Genomic DNA, 26,872 nt, shown 5'->3' on the forward strand with positions numbered 1-26,872 from the left:
GATTAGATGGCCAGCAACAATAAACTCCACAGTATACATTCAAAATTCCTTGAAACATCACAGTCTTATCAATAATTTTAGTTTTTCATTCATATTAAAGTACCTTAATTAAGCAGCAGTATATCAAGCAAGAAAGGCTAACAGCACAGGCTCTGGAAAATATTTGCTAGGGTCAAATACTGGCTCCATCATTTTCCTACTAAATGATTCTATACAGTAACTTAGCCTCTTAGCCTCTTTGTTAATATTCATAATTAAAGGTATAGTAATATGAACCTTCCTCAAAGGACTGTTTTAAGGATGAAATACGATAGCACAATAATCACTGTTTTAAGGATGAAATACGATAGCACAATAATCACTGTTTTAAGGATGAAATAAGATAGCACAATAACCAATCATAGTAAGAGCTCAATAAGTACTAGCAGCTCTACCTCACCATATAGAGTTAGCATTTAAATACAAAACATTTCCACTATTTAGGGGCTGGAGCAATAGCATAGCGGGTAGGGAGTTTGCCTTGCACGTGGCAGAGATTCCCAGCATCCCATATGGTCCCCTGAGCACCTCCAGGGGTAATTCCTGAGTGCAGAGCCAGGAGTAACCCCTGTGCTTTGCTGGGTGTGACCCCCCCCAAAAAAAAAAGCCAAAAACATTTCCACTATTATAAAACTATGCATATTTTGAATAGGGTAATGGAAGAGTAAACAAAATACAGGAAGTTTAAACACACATTGAAACATAGGTAACCACTCTTAGATAAAATCTAAACTGAACCCCAAGTGCTTAGGGATTAAAAGAGTTATGTCATCCACAATAAGATACTATGGACAAAGAAAACTTTAACACCACTTTAATTATGAGCCTAAGATGAAAGTCACAAAGACATGTACAGGGGGCTAGAGGTACAACAGGTAGGGACATGGGTTTACACACAGCCAACCCAGGTTCATTCCATATGGTCCCTCAGGGTCTACTAGAAGTAATTCCTGAGCATAGAGCCTGGAGTAACCACTGAACATCGCCAGGTGTGGCTCAAAACCCAACAAACAAACAAAAAACAAAGAGAGATGCTCAGAATTGAAAGTACTGGTTTGAACCTGATCTGCTTCATATACAGATAAATCTGTAGCATATTCTAAAGGGAGCATTTGTAAAAATTTACTCAATACTAAATTAAAATGAGGCCAGTTAGTACTTACTTATGTAACAGTACTCACCTGTAATATAGCGGTCCAATGGCATCACGGGGGCAACATGAGGAGTTGCTTGTGTAATAAGAAGATTTATCAGCTCTTGTTTAAAATTTTTCACTGTAAGCAATGCTCTTGCAACAAGGCCACCCATAGAATGACCAATTATTGTCACACTTTTGGGAGCAAATTCGTGACCCTATTTAAGGCATAATTAAGGTTTAGTAGCATAGTGAAATACAATATACTTTGATCAACATGCAATTTTAAAGAAAAAAGAAGTTACAGTACATATATAACCTCCCATCATGAGATAGAGAAATTCATTTGTACTCACAATTCATATCCCATTATCTGTTCTGCCAAACATTTAACAATTATCTTTTTGTTTTATGAACCAAAATTAGAATACCTGGTCTAGCAAATCATGTTTTTACCATTTGTAATACTGAATAGAGTATAACTATACTTGATGTATACTATATTTCTTTATCATGAGAAGTCAGATCATTTATTTGAAATTGGAAATATCACCAAGTCAAAATGATTGTGTCTGCTACAATAATATACTACCTCATAAAACTGATAAATCTATCAAATCATTTTTCTACTGTGTACCTGGGTTCAAAAAGAAAATAATATTGCATAATATTATTTTACCGGCAATTACATATTATAATTTTTGAATATTTTTTAAAAAGCTTTAAAAAAACTTTTGTCCTCACATAGTACCTCAGTTCCACTACAAGACTTTTGCTCATCAGCCTCTACAGTGATCTTTCATCTATGCCTTGAATTTTGTGCACAGTGAATGCTGTGTTGCAATGTGCCTGGAGAATGCTATCACCTACTCTGAGAAACACTGCTCTCAGGATCAAACACTGCTGAGACACTGTCAACCCTCAAGATTTTATTTCCAAACTGGTCCTTTTACTTAAATTCTAAATTCCAATTGAATACTAGATATAATTAGGATAAATAATGTAAATATAAATTGATCTTGTCTAAAACTCAATTATTAATTACCTCCAATCTGTCCTTCCTATATAGGGCATTTGTTTTTGTTTTGTTTTTGCCTTTGTTTGCTCGTTTTGTTTCATAGTTACTATGAAACTACAAAGTCACTCATGAGTTTCAGGAACAGAGTGTTTCAACACTTATCTCACCAGTATCCACATCGTTCCACTAACAGCCCCACCCCACCCCCATTTGCCTCCTATCTACCAATCTGTGTGTGTGTGTGTGTGTGTGTTTGCACTGTGATGTACAGTAGTTGATAATAGGGTTTCATACTTAACACTTTATACCTGCCCAAAGTGTGGCCTGTCGGAGGTGTGAAAAGCATCATTGGTCTGTCCCCTGAATATAGGAGCACTCAGGGCAAGACCGGAAAAAATACAAAGATCAAATCAGACTTTAAAGACACAAATCAGAAAAACTCAAAGTTCGTGATAGGTTCTCTCAATAGTTTTACTGTGAATTCACACTGCTTGATGACCTGGGTCTTAGCCCCTTTGAAGCCCAATATTGGAGGGCTTCATTTGCACTGACGTATCATTTGATTGAGTATGCGTCACTGTAAAGGCATACTCTCACCCTCAGTTTATTTCAACAGGTTCTAAGAGGGTTAGGTTAACTCTCTGAGTCCTCCTTGGAACTTTATCTTCTAGGAACACTAGTGGTCAAAGTATATGGAAGTGGACAACATTCATCAGAATTATAAACCCAGGGAAAGAGTCCCTTTCCAGTCCTTTCTACCCCTTCCTGAAATTCTGAGCTGGTGTATTCACCTTCTGTTTGATTTGAGGACCCACACGGGATGGGAGATGCGCACTGAAAATAGACTATAGACCAAACACAAGGGGCACTCAGTGCCTCTATTGCAAACCACAACACCCAAAAGGAGAGAGAGAACAAAAGGGAATGCCCTGCCACAGAGGTGGGGTGGGGTGGGGGTGTTGAGGGGGAGGGTGGGAAGGATACTAGGAACATTGGTGGAGGAGAATGGGCACTGGTGGAGGGATGTAAACAAAATGCAAACATGAGGGTTCATAAGTTTTTAACTGTACCTCAAGGTGATTCACTAATAAAACATTTTTTTAAATAAAATAAAATAAAATAATTCTAACTTGTATTTTAAAGGGGAAATGTGCATAATAACTGTAGTAAGTTGTAATGAGATGACCCTAACACTTTTTCAACAAATTTTATGAAGCAGTCTTAACTCATTTGATCTACTGGAGAAAATTTCATGATATTTTTTTCCTAATTAAAAACTTAAAAAAAAAAAGAAGTTTGTGGATATTTTCTCAACAGAGGATGAAGACATTAACTCTGACACTGACCATGGGACAGAGTATACCAATTCCAGCATCTGAGCCTCCTGTTAAATATAAGGGCAAGGACCAAAACCTATTCCTTACTTTTCCTTCTAGTCATCTTCTAATTTATAAGTACATGGGATGTGGGATTAAAATTTGAATTTGTGCTGTTAATCAAACTGCAAATTCCATCCTTGCTTTCTATCTACTTCTGCTCACACATAAGGGACCTCTTTCTTGGTGGAGAAAATGAGCATTCTTCACTATACCTCCTGGTTGATCATCCCCTTCCTTATTCTTATTCTTCCTGGTATTTCTAAACAACACTATTCACCAGACAGTTCCAAGATCACTTCACAGTTTTCATACCAATTTAGCCTGCCAATGTATAGACTCCACCTCACAAAGCTATGAACTAATTTATCCTACAAACATCAGGGAATGGGATTCCCTAGTGATGCACTTATGTGTTCACACTGTGGAAAGAGGGATCTTACTCCTCACCCCCACTTCAGCCCAAACTTTCCTGTCTCATAATGGAACTACTAGCCTCCTTTGATGAAATGAATCTTAACTCTTTTCTTACACGTGGATCTGTTGCTCTTCTGTACTCCTTAAAACTCAGACCCCCATTTGCATCTCGTCTACATGGAATGAAGAAGCCCCCATAGGAAGCTAGACTCAAAGTTTATAATATAATTTAACCTTCATCATTTAAAACATTCTCCCTGGTGACAGACCATTCTGACACAAAATGGAGTATGAGTTAGGTATGTCAGGTCAATCTAAAATCCCTGGGCAAACAGCATCAAAATCTGCCCTTTGAAGCCCCCAAACATGACCCTCTTCCCACCAGCACTTTATCGTCAGGCTCCTCATGACTCTGAGACGGAAGGCCAATACAACAAAGCTTACTTGACACTTCTGCAGGTGTAACACTCACTCAGTTGAGTCACAAGACCAGTCCTTATTCTTGGATAAAGCAAGACCCATGATCTTTTGGAAAACACCCCCAAAATTACATTCAGATTATATATCCACACTTGGCTCCACTGAAAGCAGCCAAATTAGTCACGCAGTATTTTATCTATGATGCCACTAAGGCAATAACTAACCCTTTAATAGTGAAACCTACAACCTCAGCCTGTCTGCCACAGAGGATGTTTATTTTTAATCTTTGGCCTCAGAGTAAAGTCCTGTCTCCCAGTCAAGCGGACTAAAACAGGCATCATTGGGTATCTTTTTCCCAATATAAACATTGTATCCCCAGACATTCCCCTTCCTTTTCCTTTACCGGGGTACTTAACACCTGATCCTCAAGAGACAAGACATTTCCCATATTCATTCTCTTTCTGGTCACTCTAGGCATATCAGCCAGAACAACCACAAAAATAGGAGAAATCATATCCTCTAATACCACAACCATTATCTCTTTTTTGAACCTGTATATACTACTACTAATACTGCTGATGCTCTTCTGGCACTGCAAACACAAGTTAAGGCTCACTGCAGTTGTTTCAGAGAACTGTAGAGCTTTTTATGCCTACTGATGCCAAGAAAGCACTTACCTGCCTGATGTTATAGCAAGAATGTTGCTTTTCGATAATCAATTTGGACAATTCAAGACAGTATAACTAAACAGAACTAATCAAGCCTCCCAACTGTGAGACAAGGTCACGCAGAGTTGGTTTTCCTGAAAACTTAATTGGAATCATCTTTCCTGGCTATTGCCCAACTCAGAGCCTGTAATGCTAATAGTTTTTACCTTAGCATTTGCTCCTTGTATTCTAGAGCTCATCACCAAATTTATCTCCTCCAGAATCTAAGAGTTCTAAAGGATCCTAATTTTTAACTACTTTGCCAACTGCTCTCTTCTGAACTGCCAAACATTGACCATGGTTCTCTTGACCCAGAATCTTACAGAATAAGGAAGAATGCTCTATAATAAAGCAATGTCCATTTCTACAAGAAAGTAACTTCAGAGATGCCTATCTTAAAGGCATGTAAGGCACCCACTCCTAAGATGGTTAAGTAGGTTAGAGAGAATCTTAGAGGTGGCAGGAAAACAACAAAGAAACTATACCTGGCTTTTTACATTCTAGTGGGTTCTACCAACAAATTACATTAAGATAATTAGACCTTCAAATGGACACAACATGAGTGGACATACCAAGTAGTTCATGCCACACACACCTGGTTAATATATCAATGAACTAACCTACCAAGAGGATTGGTCAGAGTCGCCATTATTTACATAGTCGTCATCATTTACATAGTTTGTCACAAATGGCAAACAGGTAAAGGGCAGAGAAGACAGCAATGCACATAAGCTAATGTGTATGGAAGTGCTGATTCCACTGGGAAGTATGGAATGTATGGAAAACGTGGAAAATATGTTTTCCTGAGACTCATTCTGCCTACCCAAGCTTCTAATATATGGGAGAAATAAAGAGCTGTAACACTTAAAAAAGACACCTGGTGGTCAGTGTGCTATCCTTACTCACTGCCAGGAACCTGAAGCTAGTTACATTCACTGCAACAATGATAGTTATCCATTAAGAATTTGGGGCTGGAGTGATAGCACAGCGGGTAGGGTGTTTGCATTGCATGCGGCCAACCCAGGTTCGATTCCCAGCATCCCATATGGTCCCCTGAGCACCGCCAGGGTTAATTCCTGAGTTCAGAGCCAGGAGTGACCCCTGTGCATCGCTGGGTGTGACCCCCCCCAAAAAAAAACCAATTTTTGGGGGGGGTGGGGGTACTGGAGACTAGAACAGCAGATAGGGTATTTGCCTTGCAAATGGCCAACCCAACTTCTATCCTGGCATCTCACACGATGCCCGGGAACTGCCAGGAGTAACCCCTAAGCATCGCCAGTTGTAGCCCCAAAACAAAACTAAACAAAACAAAATTATGTTAAACTACTTTAAATGTATTTTAGAATTCATTTTTTATTTGTTCAGTGATCTTTAAAAAATATTATTTGTTCTCTGATGTCACTAATTTCACTTTCGAATTCTAAAATTCCTTAAAAGTTTTTGGATATTTATGTCATCTGTGATCAGAGATAGTTTTAACTCTTCCTTTTCAAATTTTATTAATTTTATTTCTTCTTCTGGCCTACTGTACTAGCTAGAATCTCTGTACAAGAGACTGGTGCGTTTCATTCGAGTTGTCAAATGTGTTGACACTAAGTTGTTCATAGTTTTCCTTTAACAGTTTCTTTTTAAAGGCTCTATAGTGCTGTCTCCTCTAGCTTTCAACACTTACTCTTTTCTAATACAAGTATTGAAGACAATGTAGTCCTTATAAAAGCTACTTTAATCTGACAAATTTTGATGATGTATTTTTAATTTAATTCAATTCAAAACATTTTTTTTCAATTCAAAACATTTTCAAACTTGTTATTTTCTTTTTGACCTCTGAATCATCTAGAAGTGATTTTCAATTACTTGAGAATTTCTGAGATTTGCTTTTGTGGATTTCCAAATTCTGTTATATTCAGAACATATGCACTATATGACTTGAATTTGAAATTTTATGAGACCATTTTTTTTATGGCCTAGTATGCAACATATCCTAGCAAAAGCTCCAGGTGCTTTTTTTGTCTGTTTTTTTGTTTTGGTTCACAGTACTCAGGCTTACTCTTGGCTCTCAGCTCAGAGATCACTCCCAGTGGGCTCTAGGAACATATGGGGTACCAAGGTTCAAACCTGGGTCTGACACATGCAAGGCAAAAACCCTACCTATTGAACTACTGCTCAGGCCTTCCATGTGCATTTAAGGAGAAAACTGTTACAAAAGTTTTTTGGGTAAACTGCTCTATAAACACTTAATAAGTAGATTATTAGTATTAAAATATTCTATATCTTACTGATTTCCTGAAAATATATGTTATGGACTGCTATAAAGAATTACTGAATTCTACATCTCTATGGATTTGTCTCTTCATTTCTTTTGGTGCCATTTCATGAATTTGTGTAAATATTTTTGCCTTCTTAATGAGCTATCATTAAAATTATCATAGAGCTGTCATATTTATCATTTAAAAATTTTCCTCTTCAATCACTTAATATCCTTTGTCTTTTATTTCTTTAACTAATATTAAGATGGTATTCTACCTTTCCTATGATCTGTGTTTAAGTGTATACATTTTCCCATTTTACTTTAAATTTACCAATACCTTTATATTTGAAGTAGATTTTGATTTCTTGTAGAAAGATTAATTTGTAGTTTGGTGTATATCATATCATATCGAATTTTGTGGTTGGAGTGATGCCAGGATTAAATTCAAGGCCTTCAGAGAGAGAGAGAGAGAAGGAAAGTGCCTGCAGTAGAGACAGGCTTGGGGAAGGGTGGCAGGAGGGAAACTGGGGACACTGGTGCTGGGAAATGTACACTGGTGGAGGGATGGGTGTTAGAACACTGTATAACTAAAACCTGACAGTGATCTGCGTTGTAGCTCTGTATATCACAGTGACTCAAAAATAAATAAATAAATAAATAAATAAATGACAATTAAAACAAAATAAAGTAAAATAAACTCAAGGTCTTACACATACAATATATGTGCTATACCAATGAGTGATATTCATGGTGGGACCTTTGCTTTTTATCCACGCTAATAAAATCTTCCTTTTAACTGGAGTGCCTGATTCATCTATAATTAATGTAATTGATGATATAATGAAGTTTAACTCTATAATCTTGCCATTTCCTTTCTTACCCTTTCTTTCCCTTTTCTCCTTTTGGATTGAATATTTCTCCTCCACTTTATCTTTGGCTATATCATTTTATGTTGCTACTATAGAAATTACATTATATAAATTATTACTGCAAATTAATAGATCCCTTCATACCATGGCAGACTATTCATTCCTCTTACCATCCTTTTAACTATTACACATATTTTCCTTTAATTTAGCTATGAGTCTTATAATGCATTTTTTTCTGCAAATGAACTTTCTGTGGGGACCACACACAGTGATGCTTAGGCTTACTCCCAGCTTTGTGCTCAGAAATTACCTCTGGTGAAAAAAGAAAAAAGAAAAGAAAATTACTTCTGGTGATGCTCAGGGGACATATAGGATGCTGGAGACTGAACCCAGGTTAGATGTGTGCAAGTACACCCTACCTATCTGTCTCCAACTTCAACCTTTTTTATTTGTCAACCAGAAAAAAGTAAAAATAGAACTGAGAAGTCCCACACACTTATCACTAAACTACCCTTGATATTTTTTGAAAAAAATCATAGTACAATGATCAAAATCAAGAAAAACATGGGTAATAACATGTTATTTAATAATATATATGATTAAACTGTAAACCTAATATAAATTTAACAAATTCTCCCACTATTTTACTTTTTGTAATTCAGTATTTCAACCATTCAAGCATTCCACCCTGAACATTTGTTATTTTTCCTTAATCTCCTCCTCTGATCTGTAGTGACAGTTTTTTACATCTTTGATTTTCAAGACAACAATCATTTGTTTTATTTTGGGAGCCACATCTAATGGTATTCAGGGCTTACTCCTGGCTCTGTGTTCAGGGAACATACCATTGTGTTCAGGGGACAACATGCAGAGTCAGGGATCAAATCACAATTAGCTGTGTGTGAGGGAAGCACCTTAACCCCAGTACTTTCTCTATGAACCCAACCTTGATACTTTGAGGAGTATGGACTATCTTGTAGTAATTTTCAATTTTGATTTGTTTGAAATTTTCTCATGATGAGAATAAAGTTGTACATTTCTAACAATAATGTCACAGAACTTAAGTTGCATCCTTTCAATACCTCATACGGAGAATAAAGTTGTACACTTTTGACAATAATGTCACACAACTTAAGTTGCATCCTTTCAATACATCATACAGGGGGGTTTCATGGTACCAATGTGTTATTTATGACAGTAGCTTTGGTTAGAATGATGCCTATTGCTTTTCTCCAATGTAAAGTTAATCTTTCCTGTTGTAGTTAAAATTTCAGAAAAGATCACTTGTGATCATGTGATCATGTGAATATCTTCTCTTCCTCATACCCTGCTCACAAGTATATGCACTTGGTAGCCCAAAGTTTCTGCCCTGCTGAGATTCATGATATCAGTGCTCTCTTCTTGATCCCCCTTATTGCCTGTGATCTAAAAAACATGCTTCTAGGCAGAAAGCCTGTCAATGATAAAGCTCACTTGAATATATTTTACTTCTATTAGTGATCACAGTCTTTACTGAAGGGTTGCCCAACAAGTGCTTAACTAATTTTGTAACTGCTTTTCATATGGTCTACCACTTACATATAAACAGAAGCAGAAATTCATACTAGTGGTATTTAGGATATACATTGTACTCCAAATCCATGAATAAAAAAAATAATGTTTTCCCTATATTCAACAGAAAAAGCTTTTAATAAATTCAGTGTTAACTTAAAAAATCACCACCGAGGAGCAAAGGATGTGACTCAGTGATAGAGACCATGTCTGGCATACATGAAGCCCTGAGTTCATTCTTAGCAAAACAAAATAAATGAAAAACAAACAAAAAAGAAAATGAATTCAAGTCCACAGAATTCTCACATTAAAAAGTATCATCTTTGTAACTCTGCATCTTACGATGATTCAATTTTTAAAAAGCATCCTACTGCTTTCAGCTTCTAAATAAATAACTGATTTTAAAAAGTTAAGTCCTTAGTGAAAACTATGGTAGTTACAAGAGGGTGGGGGGAACAGGTAACAATAGGTATGAAGAGAAGAATCTCTATGGTGATTGGACAGCTCTGTAACTTCAGTGATGAGTGGTTTTAAACTGTAGCACTGTAGTCCTGTTGTTCATCGATTTGCTTGAGTGGGCACCAGTAATGTCTCCATTGTGAGACTTGTTACTGTTTTTGGCATATTGAATATGCCACAGGTAGCTTGCCAGGCTCTGCCATGCTGGCAGGATAGTCTCAGTAGCTTGTCAGGCTCTCCGAGAGGGATGGAGAAATCGAACCTGGGTCAGCCGCGTGCAAGGCTAACATCCTATCAACTGTGCTATCACTCCAGTCTGGTTTTAAACAAATTAGCTAAATCTCTGAAATTCCATAATATTGCAAAACAATGTTGCATCAATAATAAAAAATACATATTCATAAAAAATTTGTTGAGTCCTTTAAATATGACATTTTCTCCTTGTTGACTGACATGGATCTCTTACCTTATAGAGTTTGAGGATTGTTTTAATGCATTCATGCACAAATTTAGTCTGCTTCTGAAGACTTCCACCATATAGTGCCACCAGTTCTTCATTGAAATTCACAGTAAAGAAGTCAAAGTGGTACTTGAAATCAATGTCTTCTGCTTTTCTAAGTGCAATGGAGCCAACAGAACGAACTGTAGAGTAAAAGGGCATAAAACATTTTTTTTTCCATTTCATCCATTCTATTTCATGGTCTCTTAAAAAGAATACTGTCTCTGTGCTCAGGGATCACTCCTGGCAGGATTGGGGGACCAGGTGGAGTGCTAGGAATTGAACCCAGGTCAGCTGTGTATAAGGCAAGTACCTTACCTGCTATACCATATCTCTGACTACTTTTTTTTTCCTTTTACAATAGTACTAATATTATTGTTTTATTTTTGCAGTGCTTCTACACCATGACTCACCTCCAGAGTTCATGGATCCCTCCACTATATCCCAAGGTCATTACCCTTCCCACATTTCCCAGCACTTTGATCACAGTTCTGTTGACCCTATCTCAGGGTTTATTACCAATAGTAGTTGTTAATCCTTTATTTAATTTAACTCTGGATATGAGTGACAATCATCAGGTACTTGACTTCTTATTTCTGAACTTCCTTCATTTAGTATTTCATCCTCCATTTCCATTTAAGTTGAAGGTAACTATAAGATTTCATCTTTTTTCATGGCAGAGTAGTATTCCATTGCATATGTCACTGTCACTATCATCCCATTGCTCATCGATTTGCTCGAGTGGGCACCAGTAACATCTCCATTTTTGGCATATCGAATATACCACAGGTAGCTTGCCAGGCTCTGCCATGCGGGCAAGATGCTCTCGGTAGCTTGCCAGGCTCTCCGAGAGGAGCGGCATATGTATTATTCCATTACATAATTATACACAGGTATATATATGTATGTATATATATATATACACACACATACATACACGTACTACAATAGGGTATTTGGGTTGTTTGCAGATCTTGACTGCTATAAATAATGTGGCAGTCAATAACAGCCTGTGTATTTTCTTTCTGATTAAAGTTTTTTTGTGTACTTTAGATAGATGTCCAGAAGTGGAAATTGCAGGATCATATGGAAATTCTAGATCTAATTTTTTGAGAAGCCTCCAAAGAATTTCCCAAAGAGGCTAAACCAGGCAAGAGTCCCACAAACACTGAATGAGAGCTTCTTTTTCACCACATTCTAACCTGCACATATTGTTTTCAGGATTTTTAATATAAACCATTTTCACTGGTGTTAGCTGCTATCTCATTGTCTTGATTTGCATTTTTCTGATAATCAGTTATGATGAACACTTTTCCATATGTCCATTGGCTACCTTTATGACATCTTGTCTGCTCATCTCCTCTCCCCATTTGATGGAGTTTTTGTTGTTGTTGATGATGAGTTTTAAGAGACTTTTAAATATCATGGATATTAGCCCATTTTCTTTCTTTTTTTCCTTCTCTTTTACATTTAGAGACTTTTAATGCTAAGACTGAAAAGTCACTGAATTTTTTGGGATCACTGACCCATCTCTGGCATGACAAGAACTTGTCCTTCACCCAAGACACAGACAGAGGCCCAGAACCACCCACCCAGAACCATGCACCCTCACACCACCCCCGAATTCCTGTTAGTGTTCAGAGGGACTCCTTGTAGTATAGCGATTCCTCCAAACTAGAAGCAAGAAGAGAAAAGGTAAAATTCTTCTCTTTTTTTAAAAGAGAAGAGGTGCCATATTACTTCTTTTACTGATACATGATGTACTAGTATTTTCTCTCAATAAGTAGGTTCTCTTTTGGCTTTAATCTCATTTTTTTTAGTCTCAGTACAAATGTTTAGCTTTATATACATCTATATGTTCATTTCTGCCTTTTTTTCCTTTTTTTAACTAATGGGATCCTATCAATTAAAGACTCATCTGAGGTAAGTTTCACCAAAATTCCTGCCTGCTTCCAGCAACATATTTTATAGAAACAGGTTTAATATCAAAGCCTCTGATTCATTTTAATTAGCTTTTGGTTTGAAATAAGGGCTTAATTTCAATTATCTGCATTTGACTATCCAGTTTTTCCAGTATCATTTATTGAATAGGCTCTTCTTCCTCTATTTCATGCAGTTTGCCTCTTATCACATGTCAAGTACCCTTATTTCTGGGTTCTTAATTCTATTCTACTGACCTGAGAGTCTATATATGTTCTAGTTCAACACAGTTTTGATTACTAAAGCTTTGTAATATGCTCTAAGAATGCAATACCTCATTTTTCCCTTAGAATGGCTATAGGTATTCTGGGAGCTTGTGATTCCATACAAATTTTAAAAGTACTTGATTTCTCTTCAATTCTCTTTTTGAGGGAAGGGGCACACCAGGTGGTACTTAGAGCTTACTCCTGACTCTGGACTCAGGGATCACTCTTGGCAGTGTTCAGGGGATCATATATGATGCTAGGAAACACCAGGTAAGCCACATGCAAGGTCAACACCTTAAACCCTATAGTACTTCTAGCCCTGCTTAGATTTTATTATTTCCTTTCTTACTTCCTTTGGGTTCCCTTCATTGTTCTTATTTCTAGTTTGTAGTGAGGTTAGATCATTTATTTGTGTCTGTTCCTGTTTCTTGAGGAATGCCCATATTGCTATGAGTTTCACTCCTAGTACAGCTTTTGCTGTGTCTTAATTACTCATGTCATGTCTTAATTTTCATTTGTATTCAGGGAGCTTGTTTTTCTTGTTTTAAAAAAACTTCCTCTTTGACCCAACAATTGTTCAGTTGTATTTTGTTTAACTTCTAAGTGTCTGAATGTTAGTCAAGAAAGTACAGAAGGTAGGGTGCTTGTCTTGCATGCAGTTAACCAGGTTTAATCACTGGAACTGTAAACAATACTAAGCACCCAAGTGTAATCCCTGAACACAGTGGTGTTCAAAGCAACAAACAAAACAAGGTTTTGAGTTTTTCCCAGCTTTCTGTTTGAGGTTTATTTCCATTTTCATAGCATTATGATCTGAGAGATATTTCCATTCTCTTATTTTATGAAGATTTTTATAGTGTCCCAATATGTGGTCTATCCCAGAGTGACACATGAAAAACAGAAAAATGTACCCTCACTGTGACTCACTAATTAAAAAATAAATAAATTATTTAAAAAAAAAAACAGAAAAATGTGCAATCAGCTTTTGGGAGGTGGAGAGCCCTATAAATATTTAATAAATGTCTATTAAACCTATCACTTCTATTTCTTTCTTTAAGGCTTCAGTTCCCCATATTGAGTCTCTGTCTGGCTGGTCTATTCAATGAAGAAAGTATGGTTTTAAAATCTCCTGTTACAATTATGATGCTGTCAATATTTTCCTTCAGACCCACTAGTAGCTGTTTACATATATTGATGATTGTTTGGTGCATGTTATTGAAAGTCACATGCTTTTGGAATATAGAGAGATCCTTTGACCATCATATAATGTCCATCTCTGTATTTTATTATTACTTAGATTGAAGTATACATTGTATGATAAAAGTATGGCTATCCATGCCTATTGATTGCTGGTATGACTGTTTTTCAGCCTTTTATTCTTGTGCCTGTTTTTAATCTAGTTCAGGGATCTTGCAAGCAGCAGAAGTTTGGGCTCAGTTTTTCTGATCCATCCTGTCTTTTAAACAGTGGGTTCAGACCACTGACATTAAACATAATCATTCAACTGAGGTATCCAGCACTATCTTATTGTATGGGCTCTGAATGTTCCTGTAATCTTTGTGTTTTTTTGCCTTTTAAATGAGATCATTGAATGCCTCTGGCAGTGCTATTTTGGTGACCAAGAACTCTTTTAGCTGTTGTCAGTGAAGGTTTTGTTGTACCATCACATCTTAATGATAACTTAGCTGGATGAAGTATTATTGTTTATATGTTAATTTAACTTGCCATCTAAAATATATCATACCATTCTCTTCTAACCTATAAGAGCTATTTAAATATCTGCTGTAATTTTTATGGGGGCTCCCTTATAGGTAAGTTTTGACTTTGTTCCTGGTGCTCTTAGGAATACATCTCTATTTTTGGCCCTTGCCATTTAAATTACAACATGCCTTCATATTTTTATGTTTGGGTCTATTCTGTTTGGAACTCTCTTTGCTTTCTGGATCTGGGTGTCTACATCAAGTCTCACATTAGTGAAGTTTTCAGCTATAATTCTTCTCAACAAAACTTCTTCTGGGACCCCTATAATTCAGATACTCTGTGTGACTTCAGACTGTTCAACAGACCTCTGATGTTTTCTTAACTTCCTCTTTTTTCCTTCTTTTATTCTTTTTGGATTACTTCATGCATCTTGTCTTTAAACACAGTGGTTTATTCCTCTGTTTCTGTCATTCTGTTATTTCCTCTATTGTATTTTTCAGTTCTCCTATACTCACAGTTCAGCGATTTATGATGGACATTTTCTCACACTTTCTCTTTCCTTGTTGGAACTCTCCTGCATTATTTTCTTCAATTCAGTAAATAGCCTAATCATTCTTTCTTTGAATTCCTCTTAAGGGAAATTAGAGAGGTCTAAAGTGTTTAGGGTCCTTTCAAGGCTTTCCTCATCATACATTTGCGCAAATGAATTCATCTGTCCCTTCATTATATCTGGCACCATGTTGTAGTAGTGAAGTAGTGTACCACCATCTGGTAGTGTTGAGAGTCTAGTTTTATATTGGCCCAGATGGTAGTGTTTGGCTCCTGTAGCTACTGGAAATTTGCTGTCTCAAGTTTATGGGATAAGCTGGAATCATATAAACAGAGTAGGATAAGCTGGGATGATATAGACAAGAATAGCCTGGACAGCCAATTTGTTGACAACAACATAGGTGTAACCATCAGTTTGGATCCAATTGCTTAATGGTGCATAAGAGTACCCAGACGCATTGTATCTCTGAACAGATTTGGCATCAACTATGGTACTTGCTTTGGACTACCCCTGACTGGTAAAGTACTACCTGATCAGGAATTTATTCACTCTTTGCTCCCAAGCCTGAGAGATCCTGGTCTCTGGCCAAATATTTAATGGTTGCACTAGGGACAGAACTTGTGTAGAAGGGTCCGATGTTAGGGAAGGAGTGGCCTTATAATCTATGGCTCAGCAGTCATTTAGCAGTGATTCGTGCCCTGGGTTAGGGATGCAGGCTGTCCTCGCTCTGACTAATGATACCTGTAGTGGTTGCCATTGGTGGCTCCTCCCTCTCTGAAACCTCTTTCTAGGATTGGGATCTGATGCTCATAATTTGTAATTTCATATATGCAAATAACACAAAGACCTAAAAAAAAGAATGTCTGAACTATGGTATAGCTATACAAGAGAGTAATATAGAGAGAAGAAAGTGGATAAAGTGAAAAAAATTAGAGCTCAGAAAAATAATTTGGACAAATTTTTTAAATGAGTTGGAAGCAGCCATAAAATGATTAGACTTATATTTCAAAGTTTAAAACTAGTCTGAAGCAAATGGTCTGCATTAGAGATGCATACTTAGAAGCTGAAAATATAAAGAAAGTCAAGGAAATTACTACCTCATAATCAGTTAGGATTTAGTTATATCTGAAAAGAGGAAAATGAGTTTTAATCATGAAAACAAGCAACACAGGGTTCTTTTTTGTTTCCAGTGCTGGTAATTTTGTACTTCTTGATTGAGGATTTTGTTATGTGGATATTAGTTTATAGGATAGGGAAGATGGTTCAAGGGTTGAGGTGCATGTAGGAGTTCTGGGCACTGCAGGGCTTGCCCCACAGCAGCCTCAAGCACTGACCCATCAGCACCACACTGGGAATAGCCTCCCCCCAAATTAACCAAATATATATTCAATGCATTTCTCTGTGCCAAGCTTCAAATAAAAATTATTTACCAACTGTGAGATTATCTCATTTCCTACGCGAAATCCTCCAACAGGTTCCCATTAAACCGAAATGAGAATTCAAAGTCTTTTCCACAACTTATATTATATAGCCTGTAATTACATTTGCCATTCTTACATATCTCCACTTTCTCTAGTTTTCAGTGGCTTTACGTACACTAAGAACATTCTTGCTCAAGAACTTCTCCCAAAGAGTCACACATCTACAGTCGCTTGCTATAATCAAGTCTTCTCAAATGGCACCTTCTCAAGTGCCCTTTCATGGTCACTTCATTAAAAATAGCCTCCCTTCTTAACTATGTATTCTCTAACACTTACTCTGGTTTATGTGATCTTTCTGCATTGTAACCTAACTGTCATATGTGTTAGGTGGTTGGCTTCTTAACAAGAATACATATACAATGAAGGAAGAGATTTTATTGGTCCTAGTTTATCTACTAACTAGATCCCTGTCTAGTCATGGCAGGTACCCTATTAATAAACATTAAATAGGTAAATACGTAAATATGTAATTAGTGATGATATAATTTTAATCTATTATACAAAAGGATATACTATTTAATAATTTAAAGAGCAGATTTTATTTTAAATTAATCCCAAATTACTTGGTTGCTATGCCAAGAAATTATTTTATTTCCAAGTCAACAACCAATTTTAAATCTGTACACATAATTTCCCTGCCCTTACATTTCTATGTTCTCATTAAGTACTTCTAGACCTCTCTAACTTAAATAGTTTCGAATGAAAGAAACCAATCTTCTCTCTTTTTCAGAGTACTATAAATCACTGATTTCGTTCTCTAATCAATGCTAGTTCCTACCTAGTCTTTAATCTCCATTTCTAATATAAATTTATTTCTTCGGCTGATTTTTGAATCTCTATATTATGTACTCGCACCCCCATTCAATCTTACTCATTTTTTCCTTTTGACTCCTTGGAAAGTGATCACAAGTACTTCCTCTCAGATAAAATGTCACATATAATTTGTGTCTTCCAGTATGCCTAACACAATAATTAAACAGAGTAGGTATCTGAAATCATTGTCAATTTATAGCTTTCAAATTTTAATTCTGAGACTTACCTTGCTTATAACTTCCAGCATTACCAGGAAGAAAGATAACTGGAATACCTGTCAAGGGGAGAGTTTTATGTTCTTCAGCATAGGATCCTTCTCCATAAAGATATAATTCATATGCAGGATAGCGTTTTGCCAGTTTCTTGGGAAGTTCTATTTTCTACAGCAGAAAAAAATAAAAAAGCAATTTTACTTTAGTCAGTTTTATTGATACAAGTCTCACTGTACCCAGTTCTGAATTATTAAATTTTCAATTGTGTGATATAAAAATATTATAGAAATTAAAGCTTGGTTAAGCACAAAACAAGCTGAATTTTTTAGTTTATTCATTTGAAGAATAGTCTTAAACTAAGTGAGTTCTATGTGAGTTTTAACTGCACAGTATTGACAAAAACATAAAATGAAACTACCTGGACTTTTTATGACTACAGTCTATTCAAAACAGTCGTTGCCAACAGCTGAAAGACACTGGTATATGACAGCAAATTACAGGTAAATATAATTGGAAACCTCATTAATTTTTAATTATTAACAATTATACTTAGAAATAACAAAACCTTTTTATTATCAAATAAATTCCTCTTTTCCTATTTTTCTGCTTCCCCCCCCACACCCCACCTTTTAAGGGAATCTCCCAAGGAGTGTTCACTCTTGGCAATAAATGACTAACTGGGCCAGATGATTAAATGTATGGCCTGAGGACGTAGCAGCTACCAGAGCTACCCTGGCAGTGCCAGGGATACCAGGGCCACACCCAGCATTATACAGGATCCCAGAGGTACAAGGGTTCAAACTCAGGTCCTGGAATATACTTTTCAAGTGCCCCCAGTATCTGAAATACCGCCAAGTTATCCCTACTTTTTTTTAAAAAAAATGCTAATTTAAGATGTTTTATAATGTGTCTCTTTTACTCAGATCCAAACTACAAATTTCTGTTCTTATATCTTTCAGCTACCTGGCAAGCTACCGAAAGTTTACTGCCCGCACAGGGGAGAGCCCGGCAAGCTCCCTGTGGTGTATTCATATGCCAAATATAGTAACAAGGATGGGTCTCATTCCCCTGACCCTGAAGAGCCTCTAATGGCACCAGTGGGATGGACAAGTAAAAAGAGGCTGCTAAAATCTCAGGGCTAGGATGAACGAACACATTACTGGACCCGCTAGAGCAAATCAATGATCAACAGGATGACAGTGATACATTGATATCTTTCAGAAGAAAATTTGTTTTATAGGGTGTTGGGACTCAATATGACTGAAACCTAACTATATGCACAGCTTTGTAAAGATCTACCTCAGAGTGATTCAATAATAAAATCTTTTAAAAAATGCTGTTTTGTAATACAGCTTTCTGGTTTCTCAGTAAAATATGCTTTAACACAGAATGTGCTAAGCAAATGAATTTGAACTTTAACACCTGTCTTGGTTAAGACATGTATGCTATCTTTTTGCCATAGATGTTCTAATGAATTAATGTTTCTGTTTTCATGGCCAGGTACTGATTTGTCAGCAAGTTTTAAATTACTTTGCAATTCATGTAAGTATATATACAAAATGAACCAATTTAACCCATTAACATTAAAACTAATTTCAAAAATATATAAATTAGCTCTTAGTTTTATCTTTAAAATATATTTATAAACCTGCCATTTGTAAAATTCGTAGTAAAGTATAAGCTCTCTTTTTGCTCTTAGTTTTAAGGGATTGAAATCATAAATGAAACCAGTTACAATGAATGATAGAATTAAAGAATATATTGATAAATTTAATGATCCAGCAATGTTATAATTGGGAAAATGTAAACTGATAGTCACTATAAAAAATGTATGGAGTTTTACCAAAGAACTGAAAACAAAACTAACATATGATCCCAAACTTCCACTTTTGGGTAGTTACCCTAAGAACACCAAAACATCAATTTGAAAAGATTTATGGATCCCTCTCTTCATTATGGTACTAGTCAAAATAGTCAACATATGGTGTCCAAGGGTGGCTGAGTGGATAAAGAAGTGGTATATATACACAATGGAATGTTCATGAGCAATAAAAAATAAAAGTATGAAATCTTGCTATTCAATGTGACTGAATCTTGAAGGGAGTATGTGAATGAAATAAGTCAGACAGAGAATAACAAATACCAATCTTATGTTAATGTGATTTTACTCATGGAAAATTAAGAAATAAAGCAAAGCAAATAGACACATACACCAAAAAAAAAATCCTTAAATTTTGACAAGAGGATGAGGTGGGTGAAATAGGTAGAAGATTTCTACTGAGGGTTGTGGGAGATAATAACGCCCAAGGTGGAGAACATGGTTTTGTATATACAAATGCTAAAGTGTGAAGCTGCATCTGAAACCTATGAAAAAATTTTAATACTAAAAAATGAAACTGTAAAAAAAAAATAAAAATAACACTGAAAAGCCTCAGTGTTCTAAACACAGAATTCTGATCATTCATGCTCATTCCTGGATACTCCTTTGAGGACATCACCATAAACAATCTATGTCAAATTCCCATCAAAATGTCCTGAGACACTGTAAACTTAACAAGCAACACTGCACTGCCAGGTCCTAGCATTCAATCATTCTGCCCAACTGGTACAGTAGTGCCAGAGTGACCCCAGGACCGCTGAAAGTTGCTTAGGAGGCCCCCAGATAAAAGAAAATGATAGAATAAAATTAAATACATTTCAACCACCTTCCATTTTCCTCGGTTGGCTGGCTAAAGTATATGTGAATAAAAAGTTTTTAAAAAGGCATCAAGAGGAAAAAATAAAGCACTAGGACTTCCTTTACATAACAAACTGTCAACAAACAGAGTTAACTATAATTAAAAGTGAACAACATATAAAATAAGTTTAGAGGGAGCCACAGAGAGGATTTTATTTTATTTTTTGAATCCTCGCCTCTGGAGAGGATTCCAGATGGTGGTGGAACAGCAAAAGTGCTGAGGGACAGAAGCTCTCAGCGCTCTGAAAGGCCAATGGGACCACAAAATTTCTGTGTGAGTGAACATGGTTGCCCCTAGTATACTCTGGCTCAGGGAAAGCATCATTAAATAAAACCAGTCCACCGTGAAGCACTGGTCCACTGCAGAGCACAAGTGTTGAGGTCCCAGAATTGAGAAGGCATTCTGGATCCCCACCATAGGGCCCCAGCAATTTACCACAGGTAGGGTGGTCCTGCTGCCATTTCCTCCAGGAGCAGCCTGTACCATCCCCAACATATGAAAGGTAATCCTCATTGCGGGCCAACTGTCAGGAGACTGAAGATGGGGGTGTATGCTGAATGGTCAGGTTCTGCTGAACTGATGGCTGCAGCCTATCTAGAGTGCCCAAGCTGCATACTGCAGAAGGCCTGGACCCAGTCCTGGGCCCTGCCAGGGCCACTGCTGAAGTCACTACCAGGGCCCAGGGGGCATGGCACTGCTGGCAGGTCAACCTCAATTGGCAAGGCAAGTGCATCATTAGCCTGACAGTGTCAAAACTGTCACTCTGCCTCTGACCAGACTCCCAACAACTCAGGACCAAGTTTCCCGAGAAATTAAATGGCCAAAAGTTAGGTATGTGGGAGCCACACCCACAAACCACCTCTGGCTCAGCCAGATAAGCTCATTTATTGGCCTTGCTTCAGAGACCCATATATAAATCTTGAAAGAGCTCTGAAGCCACAGAATCTGAGACCTAAGCAAGGCTGTACAGACAAAAAACACCGGAGGGGGGTGGGTTCACCAGTGTCCACCCACGCAGAGCTCCCAACAGCCATTTGCTTCCACAATCCAAATTTGCTGCCATGCCTCTGGCTGGATTCCACTTCCCAGGATGGACTTCATCAAGATACTAATCTGCTGAAAATTCAGGTATGCAGGTTTTGTGACTGAAAACTCCAGGCTCTCTTGAGGCAGGGTGATGGGGTGGGGGGTACAGGTGTCAGAATAGACTACCTTCCCCCACCTCCCTGTACTTCCAGAAGCCCTGGCAGTCATGTCCACAACCCAAGCCACCATCCAATTGCAAACCATAATGCACAAGAGGAAGGAGAGTGTGGCGCAGGAGAGCGTGGTGGTGGTGGGGGTGGGGGGGAGAGAGAGAGAGAGAGAGAGAGAGAGAGAGAGAGAGAGAGAGAGAGAGAGAGAGAGAGAGAGAGAGGAGAAGAAGAAAGGTACCTGTCACAAAGGCAGACAGGGGTTTGAGGAGTGGGGGTTGGGGTGGAGGTAGGAGGGAAACTGGGAACACTGGAGGGGAGAAATGTACACTGGTGGAGGGATGGGTGTCTCAAAATTGTATTACTGAAAGCCAATCATGAATAGCTTTGTGATAGTCTAAAATAAAATAAAATAACATACATTCAGAACACTTTTATTCACCAAAACCATTGGTTCAAGGAAAAGAGATAGCTCAAAGGGCTGGAGTATATGGCTGATATGTACAGGACTTAGATTTGATCCCTGACACCACATCCCCTCATGCACAGTGATGAGTATAGTACTATGCCATTCCCTTACAAAAAAAAAAAAAAGTAATGGTTCTTAACGGAATTGACTCAATTATCCAGAATTCTTCCTATATTCAAAATAACTTTCTATAGACAGATTTAACTATATTCACAAAATAATGGCACCTGACATATAAATAAATGGACTTAGTTAAATATAACTATTGTAGTAAATCAACACAGTACTTACATCACTGAAATGAAAATCTACTAAAAATATGAGCAAGAAACTTTTACTACTATAATTACTACTAACAAACAAGTGTAAAACCTCAGAAAAGCAACTTGAAACAAAATAACTGAACACAAACTACTAACAAAAATATCAAATAGCTCTTCTGCATTAGCAACCCTAATTTTGTTTCTTTCAAGTCAATTACATAAGGCACAAAAATGCATCTGTTAGGTTCACATGCTTTGGTCCCAACATCAAGCACTATCTACCACAAGAAAAATTTTAAAGCATCAATAATGTGACAAACTTACAAATAAATGGGAATTTCACTGTACTATTCCAAAATATATTTGTCTTCAGCTTATTTTTTTGATCGATCAAGAATTTCCTAAATCAAAGGACACAACAGAAGCTCTATTTCGGTTAGAAAAATAAACTAAATGCCCATATATATATATATATATATATATATCAGTATATTCTCTTAGAAACTGGGAGACTAGAGTAGCATGCTAGAATCTTTTTGGAATAGCATCTGATATCAGATGTTTCCAATCCCTTATAAGCATTAATACCAAACCCAGGAAAGAAATTCAAAACAATAAATTCTTAACAAATATTTTGCCCATGGGAAAGAACACTTCAGCAATTTAAACCCTAAGTAACTGCTTAAAATTAGTTTTAAAGTCTAAATAATAGCAACATAATAAAATAATCCGCTCTCCCACAATGACCTGTACACAGGAGCAATCATATCTACATCCTTCAGTGTAAAGGGAAAAAAATCTGCTACGTTTTTAAAAGTACAGTATATAAAATTGCCTTTTATCAGTATACATTATACATTACACACTTTATTGTAGGGCGTTATTATAATATGTATTCCATAATTAGATGATGCATTTAGAAATAATCATTCCGGAGAAATTCCTCTGGCCACTTGTATGATAAGCCACCACTTTTTATTTTACAGCTAGTTATGAATGAAATTTGAGACTTTACTAGGCTTAAACTGATGAAGTAACTGTGAAAATATTAAAAAAGAAGTATTGGAAGGCATTGGGGGGAGGGAGAGAGTGAGTGGCAGGAGTGGGAGAGAGAGAAACAAGGGGAGGACAGCTCTCCTAAAACGCATTCCCTGAGAAAACAAATAACACTGGGACACAGATGTTCTATGCAACTGGAAAGAGGCAGCGTGCATGAATGCAGCCATGCACGTACACACACGGACCCAAAAACCTACAAAACAAGAGCATCACCAAAATCTGGCTAGGAGGAAATCTCCGTGTTTTGTTTTGTTTCTGTTTTCTTTTTTTCGTTTTCTTTCGATTAAACTCAGCAACTTAGCCTTCCTCGCGGGGCTAAGTAAAAACCTAGAGTCTCTGAACACATTCTTAAGAACTGATGTGCCCAATACGCTCTCGGCGCCCGTCTGGAAACACCATCGCGGGATAGTAGGGGGTAAATCCCGGCGCGTGGGAAGTAGACGAGGGTCCAGGGACACCTGTTAAAGCAGGCACCGCGAAGGGGACGGGCTTTGGGCTTGCGGGAGGGACGCTCAGACGAGGTCTCGCCGGGAAGAGGCGGGCTGGGCCTGGATATTCGGCAGAGCTGGTGCTAGCTAGGACCTGGGACCCGACAGCGAGAGGAGGAAGCGGGCAGCAACTACCCCGCAGGGAGCCGAGAGGATGCTCCGTGACCATCTGTCATACACCCGACCAAGAACACAAGACACAAAGGGTCGGTGCAAGGGGGGGGGGGGGGTCGGCGGAGTCTTCGGGGACGCTAGGGGGTGGGTGGGGAAGAAAAAACCGAGATGGGGAGATGGGGACACCGGAGAGGCGCGGGGGATCAAGGTAAAGGGAACGCACAGAAAACCCAGGTGGCAGGGGCCCGCGGCTCGGGAGCGCCCGGGTGAGGCGAGGGCGAAACCTCACCTGATACTCGGGGTACTCAAACATGTAGCTCATACTGCACTTGTTCTCCTCGAAGCCGAAAAAGACGTCCCACAACCCTAGGGTTGCCAGGAAAACCATGAACACATAAAATGCCAGGTTCCAGAGGTTGACCGTGTGGAGAAGAAACATGGTGCCAGCGCCGCCGCCGCCGCCTCCGCGGGGCCCCGGAGCCCTCACACCCGCGAGCGGAGGAACGTCTGGCAGCCCGAGCCCGAGCCCAGCCCGAGCCCCGCCGGAGCGCGCGCCTGCGCGGATGCCCGGCCGGCCTGTGCGCCCGCCGCGCAGTGCGCCTGCGCCGAGGCGGCCCTCGCGCCTCCCGCCGAGCCGCGGCGGCGGCGGGGAGTGAGAGAGGAGGTGGGGTCCGCTGCGGGAGCGCGAATCTCCGCGGGGTGGGAAAGAGAGGGAAAGGCGGGGAGGGAGCGGGGCGAGCGCGGCCGGCCGCCGAGAGGGAGTGGCGGGAAGGCCGGGGGAGAGAAGGCGGCGGGAGACGGCGGTGGCGGGGTGGGAAATGGAGATGGGCTGCGCGCCCTGCCCTGGAGGCGCCAACCCCGCCGGGGAAGGTGAGGGGGGAGGCTTCACCTGGTGGGAGAGAAGCGACCGCCAGAGCTGGGGGGAAGCCGGCCGCGGCCGTCAGCGGGCACGGGCCAAACTCCTCCGCTTGCCCGGGCGGACTCCTTCCAGTTCGGTTTGCTTACGCCTCGCTACTCCACAACTTTGATTTCCCCCCGGCGTTAGCGAGCCCGCGGACGCCTCGCCTCAGGGCGGGCGCCTACGCCGGAGCCGGGAACGAGCTACTTTTAGGACCGCCGCCTTGGGCCCCGGGAACAAACCTTCCAAACTCTGGTTTTTCACTCCCCCCACCAACAGGTTCGCTCCGTTCTCGTCTTGGCTCTGAGGGACGCCCGAATTCCCCTCAGGGCATTTGGTCTCTCCACTTACAGTTCCCCTCACCCTCGTTGCCCCTTCCACCCCACCCCCATCAGGTATCGGCGGGATCCGCTCGACGCCCCTGGGCCGGGTTGCCGCTGAACCGAAACACCAGAGGGTGCCTTTTGTGAAACTGGTTCCACCAGAAAGCCAGGCGGCAGTTTTCGCTCCGACTCTCAAATGACGTTGGTTGGTTGGGAGAATTTCGTTTTGCGTTTACACTGAATAAAGAGGTTGGGGAGAGAAGAAGAAAAGGGCGTTCCCCCGAACCTTTCGTAGTCACAGGCACCTAAAAACCCTGGAGCCAATTAAGAATGATCCGAGGAGTAAGGCGTGGCACCACTACAGGCGATCCAACTGGAGTACAGGAGGGGGAGGGGTGTTTGGCACTGATTGAGTTTGGTTTCACTGAGTTGGCTCTCTGCTTTGGTTTCTGTGCAGAGGAAGTTAAAACTATGCTAGAAGAAAAATCAAGTTTTCAGACGAAAAAGAAAGCTATAATCTGACCAACACTAATATTCAGCTGTGAGAGTCACACATAGATTGTGATGTGGAATTAGGAAGTTAGTGCTGAGAATGAGAAGTAACGAGAAAGGAATTAAAGTTATAAATAGAAAGCAAAAATATTGAGTGCTGGACGGTATCACAGACAGGATATCTGCTCTTTATTTCTCCTACCATATCAGAACCAGTGCAAATAAACCAAAGATTGAATGTGCACTGTCTATTTCAGTGTTTCTTAAGCTTGGCATGTTTTATTAAAAGCAAGGTTTAATGCAGTAATTCTGGAAAGACTCCCAGAGCTCACGTTTCTGACAAGCTGCTTGGGGAAGTCAATGGCACTGGTCAGTGAACTACACTTAAGAGGAAGTCAAGTTCTGTCTTGCCTAAGGACTCTTAATACATGGATACTCATTTGATATATGTTCTGATTAGGAAGCTGACAAATCACACTCTTCCCCTGACTTCCAAGGTTTCTAACAAACTGCTGCCTCAAATATCCATTCTCAGAAAGGTATTGTCATCAGTGAACCTTTTAAGTTCATAATCCTTTTCTCTTTTTCCTTTTTTTTCTAATTATGATAATGCTTCTCCTAGCTTCAATTCCTTTAAAAAATGAATATAACTGTAGATTAGATTTTAAAAATAAACCAGACCTGAGCATCACTTAACTTCACTGACCATTTTGCCTAGAGGCTTCCTTAGGCCTGTGTACTTGTCACTATATTTGACTCATGTCAAATATTTGACTCTTAGCACCAACAATAGTGTATTTGCACACTGTTGAATAAAGTGACACAATCACTTTGAGTTAGCACTGTAGCACTGTCATCACATTGTTCGTCAATTTTGCTGGAGTAGGCACCAATAACGTCTCCATTGTGAGATTTGTTGTTACTGTTTTTGGCATATCTAATATGCCAAGGGTAGCTTGCCAGGCTCTGCCGAGTGGGCAGGATACTCTTGGTAGCTTGCTGGTATCTGGGAGAGAGAAGTAGAAATTGAACCTGGGTCGGCCGTGTGCAAGGCAAACACCCTACTCACTGTGCTATCGTACTTTGAGTTAAAGTTCAGAAACATTTTTATATATTAAATTCTTCTTATTTAATATATATTTAATCCTCTGATT

The 26,872-nt window shown here is 39.0% G+C and overlaps 1 protein-coding gene across 1 annotated transcript in view; it reads right to left on the reverse strand.

The window, feature by feature from the left end:
- PGAP1 (post-GPI attachment to proteins inositol deacylase 1) overlaps positions 1 to 24,518 on the reverse strand; it is an 88,928-nt gene extending 64,410 nt beyond the window's left edge. The window contains exons 1-4 of the mRNA XM_004601400.3: positions 24,295 to 24,518; positions 17,696 to 17,849; positions 10,706 to 10,881; positions 1,221 to 1,392 (exon numbers count right to left, since the gene is read on the reverse strand). Coding sequence (XP_004601457.3) covers positions 1,221 to 1,392; positions 10,706 to 10,881; positions 17,696 to 17,849; positions 24,295 to 24,444 — 652 coding nt within the window. The 5' untranslated portion in view covers positions 24,445 to 24,518. The remainder of the gene's footprint in view (positions 1 to 1,220; positions 1,393 to 10,705; positions 10,882 to 17,695; positions 17,850 to 24,294) is intronic.
- Between the last annotated feature and the right edge of the window lie 2,354 nt (positions 24,519 to 26,872).

Source organism: Sorex araneus, chromosome X (genome assembly GCF_027595985.1).
Source record: "Sorex araneus isolate mSorAra2 chromosome X, mSorAra2.pri, whole genome shotgun sequence".
Lineage (NCBI taxonomy): Eukaryota > Metazoa > Chordata > Mammalia > Eulipotyphla > Soricidae > Sorex > Sorex araneus.